The 9,016-nt window shown below is 58.9% G+C and overlaps 1 protein-coding gene across 1 annotated transcript; it reads left to right on the top strand.

The window, feature by feature from the left end:
• The first annotated feature begins 2,429 nt into the window (after positions 1 to 2,429).
• On the top strand, positions 2,430 to 5,920 carry ACTB (actin beta). Its single transcript, XM_031006572.3, has 6 exons — positions 2,430 to 2,546; positions 3,405 to 3,533; positions 3,668 to 3,907; positions 4,353 to 4,791; positions 4,887 to 5,068; positions 5,181 to 5,920. Exons 2-6 carry the CDS (start codon positions 3,411 to 3,413, stop codon positions 5,322 to 5,324), a joined length of 1,128 nt encoding a protein of 375 aa, XP_030862432.1. The 5' UTR covers positions 2,430 to 2,546; positions 3,405 to 3,410; the 3' UTR covers positions 5,325 to 5,920.
• The last annotated feature ends 3,096 nt before the right edge of the window (positions 5,921 to 9,016 follow it).

The raw sequence follows: 9,016 nt of genomic DNA, 5'->3' as shown, positions 1-9,016 counted from the left end.
CGCCCCCTGGCCAGCCAGCTCTACTTCCTCTTTTCCTGCTCCGCTGCTTGCTTTCTCTCTTCAGCTCCTCCCTGCCCCTCACCCCAGGCTGCTCGGCCACCTCCAACCTGCCACCTGAGGACACCCAGGCAGTCACTCATTCAACAGCGAGGAGCCCTGGGGTGGGTGTAGTGGGAAGGAGTGGGGGTGACGGAGACCCTGGGAGGGCTCGCAGCCTGGTGGCTGAGGCCCAGTTCTAAATGCCAGCTGCAAGCCTTGGTCTGAGGTAGGGAGGAAGGCGTGGCTGCAGAGGCTAAAAGGCTTCCCCAAAGAGGGGCTTTCTGGGATGGGACTTGAAGGGTGCATAGGAGAGCACTAGGAAGTGGCCGCTGCAGACAGAAGGAACCACAAGCCAGGAGGACAGGCCAGGAATGCTGCAGCCCGGGGCGGGGTGGGGCTGGAGCTCCTGTCTCTTGGCCAGCTGAATGGAGGCCCAGTGGCAACACAGGTCCTGCCTGGGGATCAGGTCTGCTCTGCACCCCACCTTGCTGCCTGGAGCCGCCCACCTGACAACCTCTCATCCCTGCTCTGCAGATCCGGTCCCATCCCCACTGCCCACCCCCCCCCCCCAGCACTCCACCCAGTTCAACGTTCCACGAACCCCCAGAACCAGCCCTCATCAACAGGCAGCAAGAAGGGCCCCCCGCCCATCGCCCCACAACGCCAGCCCGGTGAACTGTAGCGTTGGCAGGTCCTGAGGCAGCTGGCAAGACGCCTGCAGCTGAAAGATACAAGGCCAGGGACAGGACAGTCCCATTCCCAGGAGGCAGGGAGTATACAGGCTGGGGAAGTTTGCCCTTGCGTGGGGTGGTGATGGAGGAGGCTCAGCAAGTCTTCTGGACTGTGAACCTGTGTCTGCCACTGTGTGCTGGGTGGTGGTCATCTTTCCCACCAGGCTGTGGCCTCTGCAACCTTCAAGGGAGGAGCAGGTCCCATTGGCTGAGCACAGCCTTGTACCGTGAACTGGAACCAGCAGCCTCCTTCCTGGCCACAGGTTCCACGTCCTTATATGGACTCATCTTTGCCTGTTGCGACACACACTCAATGAACACCTACTACGCGCTGCAAAGAGCCCCGCAGGCCTGAGGTGCCCCACCTCACCACTCTTCCTATTTTTGTGTAAAAATCCAGCTTCTTGTCACCACCTCCAAGGAGGGGGAGGAGGAGGAGGACAGGTTCCTCTAGGCTGAGCCGAATGCCCCTCTGTGGTCCCACGCCACTGATCGCTGCATGCCCACCACCTGGGTACACACAGTCTCCGATTCCCGGAGCAGAACGGACCCTGCCCACCAGGTCTTGTGTGCTACTCAGTGGACAGACCCAAGGCAAGAAAGGGTGACAAGGACAGGGTCTTCCCAGGCTGGCTTTGAGTTCCTAGCACCACCCCGCCCCCAATCCTCTGTGGCACATGGAGTCTCGGTCCCCAGAGTCCCCCAGCGGCCTCCAGATGGTCTGGGAGGGCAGTTCCGCTGTGGTTGCGCATAGCAGACATACAACGGACGGTGGGCCCAGACCCAGGCTGTGTAGACCCAGCCCCGCGCCCCGCAGTGCCTAGGTCACCCACTAACGCCCCAGGCCTGGTCTTGGCTGGGCGTGACTGTTACCCTCAAAAGCAGGCAGCTCCAGGGTAAAAGGTGCCCTGCCCTGTAGAGCCCACCTTCCCAGGGCTGCGGCTGGGTAGGTTTGTAGCCTTCATCACAGGCCACGTCCAGCCACTGGACCGCTGGCCCCTGCCCTGTCCTGGGGAGTGTGGTCCTGCGACTTCTAAGTGGCCGCAAGCCCCCTGACTCCCCCAACACCACACTCTCCCTCTCAAGCCCAGGTCTCTCCCTAGTGACCCACCCAGCACATTTAGCTAGCTGAGCCCCACAGCCAGAGGTCCTCAGACCCTGCTTTCAGGGCAGTTGTTCTGAAGTCGGCAAGGGGGAGTGACTGCCTGGCCACTCCATGCCCTCCAAGAGCTCCTTCTGCAGGAGCGTACAGAACCCAGGGCCCTGGCACCCGTGCAGACCCTGGCCCACCCCACCTGGGCGCTCAGTGCCCAAGAGACGTCCACACCTAGGATGTCCCGCGGTGGGTGGGGGCCCGAGAGACAGGCAGGCCGGGGGCAGGCCTGGCCATGCGGGGCCGAACCGGCACTGCCCAGCGTGGGGCGCGGGGGCCACGGCGCGCGCCCCCAGCCCCCGGGCCCAGCACCCCAAAGCGGCCAACGCCAAAACTCTCCCTCCTCCTCTTCCTCAATCTCGCTCTCGCTCTTTTTTTTTTTCGCAAAAGGAGGGGAGAGGGGGTAAAAAAATGCTGCACTGTGCGGCGAGGCCGGTGAGTGAGCGGCGCGGGGCCAATCAGCGTGCGCTGTTCCGAAAGTTGCCTTTTATGGCTCGAGCGGCCGCGGCGGCGCCCTATAAAACCCGGCGGCGCGACGCGCCACCACCGCCGAGACCGCGTCCGCCCCGCGAGCACAGAGCCTCGCCTTTGCCGATCCGCCGCCCGTCCACACCCGCCGCCAGGTAAGCCCGGCCAGCCGACCGGAGCAGGCGGCTCACGGCCCGGCCGCAGGCGGCCGCGGCCCCTTCGCCCGTGCAGAGCCGTCTGGGCCGCAGCGGGGGGCGCATGGGGGGGCAACCGGACCGCCGTGGGGGGCGCGGGGGAAGCCCCTGGGCCTCCGGAGATGGGGGACACCCCACGCCAGTTCGGAGGCGCGAGGCCGCGCTCGGGAGGCGCGATCCGGGGGTGCCGCCCTCGGGGCGGGGGCAACCGGCGGGGTCTTTGTCTGAGCCGGGCTCTTGCCAATGGGGATCGCAGGGTGGGCGCGGCGGAGCCCCCGCCAGGCCCGGTGGGGCTGGGGTGCCATTGCGCGTGCGCGCTGGTGCTTTGGGCGCTAACTGTGCGTGCGCGCTGGGAATTGGCGCTAATTGCGCGTGCGCGCTGGGACTCAAGGCGCTAACTGCGCGTGCGTTCTGGGGCCCGGGGTGCCGCGGCCTGGGCTGGGGCGAAGGCGGGCTCGGCCGGAAGGGGTGGGGTCGCCGCGGCTCCCGGGCGCTTGCGCGCACTTCCTGCCCGAGCCGCTGGCCGCCTGAGGGTGTGGCCGCCGCGTGCGCGCGCGCCGACCCGGCGCTGTTTGAACCGGGCGGAGGCGGGGCTGGCGCCCGGTTGGGAGGGGGTTGGGGCCTGGCTTCCTGCCGCGCGCCGCGGGGACGCCTCCGACCAGTGTTTGCCTTTTATGGTAATAACGCGGCCGGCCCGGCTTCCTTTGTCCCCAATCTGGGCGCGCGCCGGCGCCCCCTGGCGGCCTAAGGCCTCGGCGCGCCGGAAGTGGGCAGGGCGGGGGCGACCTCGGCTCACAGCGCGCCCGGCTTTTCTCGCAGCTCACCATGGATGATGATATCGCCGCGCTCGTCGTCGACAACGGCTCCGGCATGTGCAAGGCCGGCTTCGCGGGCGACGATGCCCCCCGGGCCGTCTTCCCCTCCATCGTGGGGCGCCCCAGGCACCAGGTAGGGGAGCTGGCTGGGTGGGGCAGCCCCGGGAGCGGGCGGGAGGCAAGGGCGCTTTCTCTGCACAGGAGCCTCCCGGTTTCCGGGGTGGGGGCCGCGCCCGTGCTCAGGGCTTCTTGTCCTTTCCTTCCCAGGGCGTGATGGTGGGCATGGGTCAGAAGGATTCCTATGTGGGCGACGAGGCCCAGAGCAAGAGAGGCATCCTCACCCTGAAGTACCCCATCGAACACGGCATCGTCACCAACTGGGACGACATGGAGAAGATCTGGCACCACACCTTCTACAATGAGCTGCGTGTGGCTCCCGAGGAGCACCCCGTGCTGCTGACCGAGGCCCCCCTGAACCCCAAGGCCAACCGCGAGAAGATGACCCAGGTGAGTGGCCCGCTACCTCTTCTGGTGGCCGCCTCCGTCCTTCCTGGCCTCCCGGAGCTGCGCCCTTTCTCACTGGTTCTCTTTTCTGCCGTTTTCCGTAGGACTCTCTTCTCTGACCTGAGTCTCCTTTGGAACTCTGCAGGTTCTATTTGCTTTTTCCCAGATGAGCTCTTTTTCTGGTGTTTGTCTCTCTGACTAGGTGTCTAAAACAGACAGTGTCGTGGGTGTAGGTACTAACACTGGCTCGTGTGACAAGCCCATGAGGCTGGTGTAAAGCGGCCTTGGAGTGTGTATTAAGTAGGCGCACAGTAGGTCTGAACAGACTCCCCTTCCCAAGACCCCAGCACACTTAGCCGTGTTCTTTGCACTTTCTGCATGTCCCCCGTCTGGCCTGGCTGTCCCCAGTGGCTTCCCCAGTGTGACATGGTGCATTTCTGCCTTACAGATCATGTTTGAGACCTTCAACACCCCAGCCATGTACGTTGCTATCCAGGCTGTGCTGTCCCTGTACGCCTCTGGCCGTACCACTGGCATCGTGATGGACTCCGGTGACGGGGTCACCCACACTGTGCCCATCTACGAGGGGTATGCCCTCCCCCATGCCATCCTGCGTCTGGACCTGGCTGGCCGGGACCTGACTGACTACCTCATGAAGATCCTCACCGAGCGCGGCTACAGCTTCACCACCACGGCCGAGCGGGAAATCGTGCGTGACATTAAGGAGAAGCTGTGCTACGTCGCCCTGGACTTCGAGCAGGAGATGGCCACGGCTGCTTCCAGCTCCTCCCTGGAGAAGAGCTACGAGCTGCCTGACGGCCAGGTCATCACCATTGGCAACGAGCGGTTCCGCTGCCCTGAGGCACTCTTCCAGCCTTCCTTCCTGGGTGAGTGGAGACCGTCTCCCGGCTCTGCCTGACATGAGGGTCACCCCTCGGGGCTGTGCTGTGGAAGCTAAGTCCGGCCCTCATTTCCCTCTCAGGAATGGAGTCCTGTGGCATCCACGAAACTACCTTCAACTCCATCATGAAGTGTGACGTGGACATCCGCAAAGACCTGTACGCCAACACAGTGCTGTCTGGCGGCACCACCATGTACCCTGGCATTGCCGACAGAATGCAGAAGGAGATCACTGCCCTGGCACCCAGCACAATGAAGATCAAGGTGGGTGTCTTTCCAGCCTGAGCTGACCTGGGCAGGTCGGCTGTGGGGTCCTGTGGTGTGTGGGGAGCTGTCACATCCAGGGCCCTCACTGCCTGTCCCCTTCCCTCGTCAGATCATTGCTCCTCCTGAGCGCAAGTACTCCGTGTGGATCGGTGGCTCCATCCTGGCCTCGCTGTCCACCTTCCAGCAGATGTGGATCAGCAAGCAGGAGTATGACGAGTCCGGCCCCTCCATCGTCCACCGCAAATGCTTCTAGGCGGACTGTGACTTAGTTGCGTTACACCCTTTCTTGACAAAACCTAACTTGCGCAGAAAACAAGATGAGATTGGCATGGCTTTATTTGTTTTTTTTGTTTCGTTTTGGTTTTTTTTTTTTTTTTGGCTTGACTCAGGATTTAAAAACTGGAACGGTGAAGGTGACAGCAGTCGGTTGGAGCGAGCATCCCCCAAAGTTCACAATGTGGCCGAGGACTTTGATTGCACATTGTTCTTTTTTTAATAGTCATTCCAAATATGAGATGCGTTGTTACAGGAAGTCCCTTGCCATCCTAAAAGCCACCCCACTTCTCTCTAAGGAGAATGGCCCAGTCCTCTCCCGAGTCCACACAGGGGAGGTGATAGCATTGCTTTCGTGTAAATTATGTAATGCAAAATTTTTTTAATCTTCGCCTTAATACTTTTTTATTTTGTTTTATTTTGAATGATGAGCCTTCGTGCCCCCCTTCCCCCTTTTTTGTCCCCCAACTTGAGATGTATGAAGGCTTTTGGTCTCCCTGGGAGTGGGTGGAGGCAGCCAGGGCTTACCTGTACACTGACTTGAGACCAGTTGAATAAAAGTGCACACCTTAAAAATGAGGCCAAGTGTGACTTTGTGGTGTGGCTGGGTTGTGGGCAGCAGAGGGTGAACCCTGCAGGAGGGTGGACCCTGCAAAAGGGTGGGGCAGTGGGGGCCAACTTGTCCTTACCCAGAGTGCAGGTGTGTGGAGATCTCTCCTGCCTTGACATTGAGCAGCTTTAGAGGGTGGGGGAGGCTCAGGGGTCAGGTCTCTGTTCCTGCTTATTGGGGAGTTCCTGGCCTGGCCCTTCTACGTCTCCCCAGGTACCCCAGTTTTTCTGGGTTCACCCAGAATGCAGATGCTTGAGGAGGTGGGAAGGGACTATTTGGGGGTGTCTGGTGGCTCAGGTGCCATGCCTCACTGGGGCTGGTTGGCACCTGCATTTCCTGGGAGTGGGGCTGTCTCGGTCACTGGGCATGGTGTTCCCTTGAGTAGGGGTGTAGTGGGTGTTCCTAGCTGCCACACCTTTGCCTTCACCTATGGGATCGTGGCTGTCAGCCTGGCCCAGGCTCCCATAGGCTTAGGAGAGGCCGCAACTCCTGCCTGTTCACCCAGACAGAGGGGGACCTGGAATCAAAGTCAAGTTGGGGTGGGGTGTCCATGGGGCCATATCTGGCCTGCAGACAGTTCTGGTTAGCTATGGGCTGAGGTCTGGATTCTGCCTTGCGACTGGAGACTGGGCGCCATCCCGTGGCCTCTCAGGGCCCAGTTTGTTCGTGACCCATGATGCAGAGAGAAATGCCCAGGCTCCTGGACCTCAGGGCCTGCCTGGCACTGGCACTGCAGGCCAGGTTCTTTTTTTATTTTTGAGACGGGGTCTTGTGTTGCCCAGGCTGGAGTGTAATGGCACAACCATGGCTCACTGCAGCCTCAACTTTGGGCTCAAGCAATTCTCCTGCCTCAGCCTCCCAAGTAGCTGAAACTACACAGGCATGCCCCAGCACGCGCAGCTAGTTGCAGGTCAGATTCTCATTGTTCTGCAGGGCCCTGAGTTAAATACTCTTGCAAGAAGAAACCAAGCCTGGCCTGCCTTCCCTCTGCTAGAAGCTGTGATTGACACCAGCAGAGAATGAAGGAAGAAAAGGGGGTGAGGATCCCTTGCAGGGATGCCGTTTACCCCAAACACCACCTGGTGCATAGCAGTTGTTCTGGAAATATCCGGTCCCCCCAGGAGGCCTGGACTCTCAACTGCACAGTGGCCTACTGGCAGAGAGGAAGGTGGTACCCTTCCTCCTGGGTTATCTTGCGAGGTCCCCTGAAGGGCTCTCTGGGGTGGTTCTAGCTCTTTTGGTCTGATTTCTGCAGTGGTGAGCCCTGGGCCGCCTTGGGCCACTTAATCATTCAACCCCCATTCATTGAGTGACCGCTCTATGGTGGGGGAGGCTACTGAGACGACCTGGACAAGGACCCTGCCCTAGAGGAGCTGTCAGTCTGGAATTGAGGACTTAATTCATTTGCTCATTCATTCATTCATTGAGGACTTAATTCATTTGCTCATTCATTCATTCATTTGCTCATTCATTCATTCATCCATCCATCCATCCATCCATCCAATCACTATTTGTGCCAGGTAGTGCGGGTATAGAGGAGAACCAACCAGATGTGTTCCGTGTCCTCACCAGGCACCCAGTTTAATGGGGAAGACATCACAAGCACGAAGGCAAACAGATGAGTGTACAGTGACATGCTGTGGTCATAGGAAGAGAGAGCAGAGACTTTGATGAACACGAGCATCGGGTGATGTTCATTATGTCGATTGTGGTGGTGGTCTTGCAGGTGTAGACATACTTCAAACCTTATCTAATTGGGCCTGCTGCGGTGACGCATGCCTGTAATCCCAGCACTTTGGGAAGCTGAGGTGGGAGGATCACTTGAGCCCAGGAGCTCAAGGCTGCAGTGAGCTATGATTGCACCACTGCACTCCAGCCTGGGTGACAGAACAAGACCCTGACTCTTAAAAATTAAAATAGGCCAGGCAGGCGTGGTGGCTCGCGCCTGTCATCGCAGCACTTTGGGAGGCTGAGGCAGGTGGGTCATTTGAGCCCAAATGCAGCCTAGGCGGCATAGTGAGATCCTGTCTCAATTTTTTTCTTCTTTTTTTTTTTTTTGAGATGGAGTCTTGTTCTGTCACCCAGGCTGGAGTGCAGTGGCGTGATTTTGGCTCACTGCAACTTTTGCCTCCTGGGTTCAAGCGATTCTCCTGTCTCAGTCTCCTGAGTAGCTGGGATTACAGGCATGTGTCACCACGCCTGGTTAGTTTTTGTATTTTTCACAGATACAGGGTTTTGCCATGTTAGCCATGCTGGTCTTAAACTCCTGACCTCAGGTGATCCACCCACCTTGGCCTCCCAAAATGCTGGGATTACAGGCGTGAGCCACCACAGCCGGCGGTTGTGCACTCCTTATGAGCATCTAATGCCTGATTATCTGTCACTGTCTCCCATCACCCCCAGATGCGACTATCTAGTTGCAGGGAAAGAAGCTCAGGGCTCTCATTGATCCTATATCATGATGAGTTGTAGAATTATTTTATCACGTATTAGAATGTAATAATAGAGATGGTGTATGCAATAAGCGTAATGTGCTTGAATCATCCCAAAACCATCCCCCTGCCCCCATTCATGGGAAAATTATCTTCCACGAAACTGGTCCGTGGTGTCAAAAAGACAGGACTGCTGACATTGGTGATGCACAGCTGGGACAGCTTCACCCATAGGTTGACCAGCAACTTCAGCAGCTCCTGCTTCTTGCCAAGGAAGTCCCAGCCTTAATCTTGCGTATAGCTGCACAAGCGTCTGCTGCAGCCACCTACTCCAAGAGAAAGAGGAAGAGGGCCAGAAACACAGATTTTAAAAAGCAAAGGGAGACCAGCCTGACCAACATGGTGAAACCTCATCTCTACTAAAAACACAAAAATTAGCCGGGCAGGGTGGCGTGCACCTGTAATCCTAGCTACTCGGGAGGCTGAGGCAGAAGAATCACTTGAATCTAGGAGGCAGAGGTTGCAGTGAGCCAAGATTGCATCACTGCACTCCAGCCTGGGAGACAGAGTGAGACTCTTTCCCCTCCCCAAAAAAAACAAAGGAGCCAGGTGCAGTGTCTCACGCCTGTC

Source organism: Gorilla gorilla, chromosome 6 (genome assembly GCF_029281585.2).
Source record: "Gorilla gorilla gorilla isolate KB3781 chromosome 6, NHGRI_mGorGor1-v2.1_pri, whole genome shotgun sequence".
In the NCBI taxonomy this organism is placed as follows: Eukaryota; Metazoa; Chordata; class Mammalia; order Primates; family Hominidae; genus Gorilla; species Gorilla gorilla.
The sequence above is the reverse complement of the archived record's forward strand: the minus strand, read 5'-3'. Positions and strand labels throughout refer to the sequence as shown.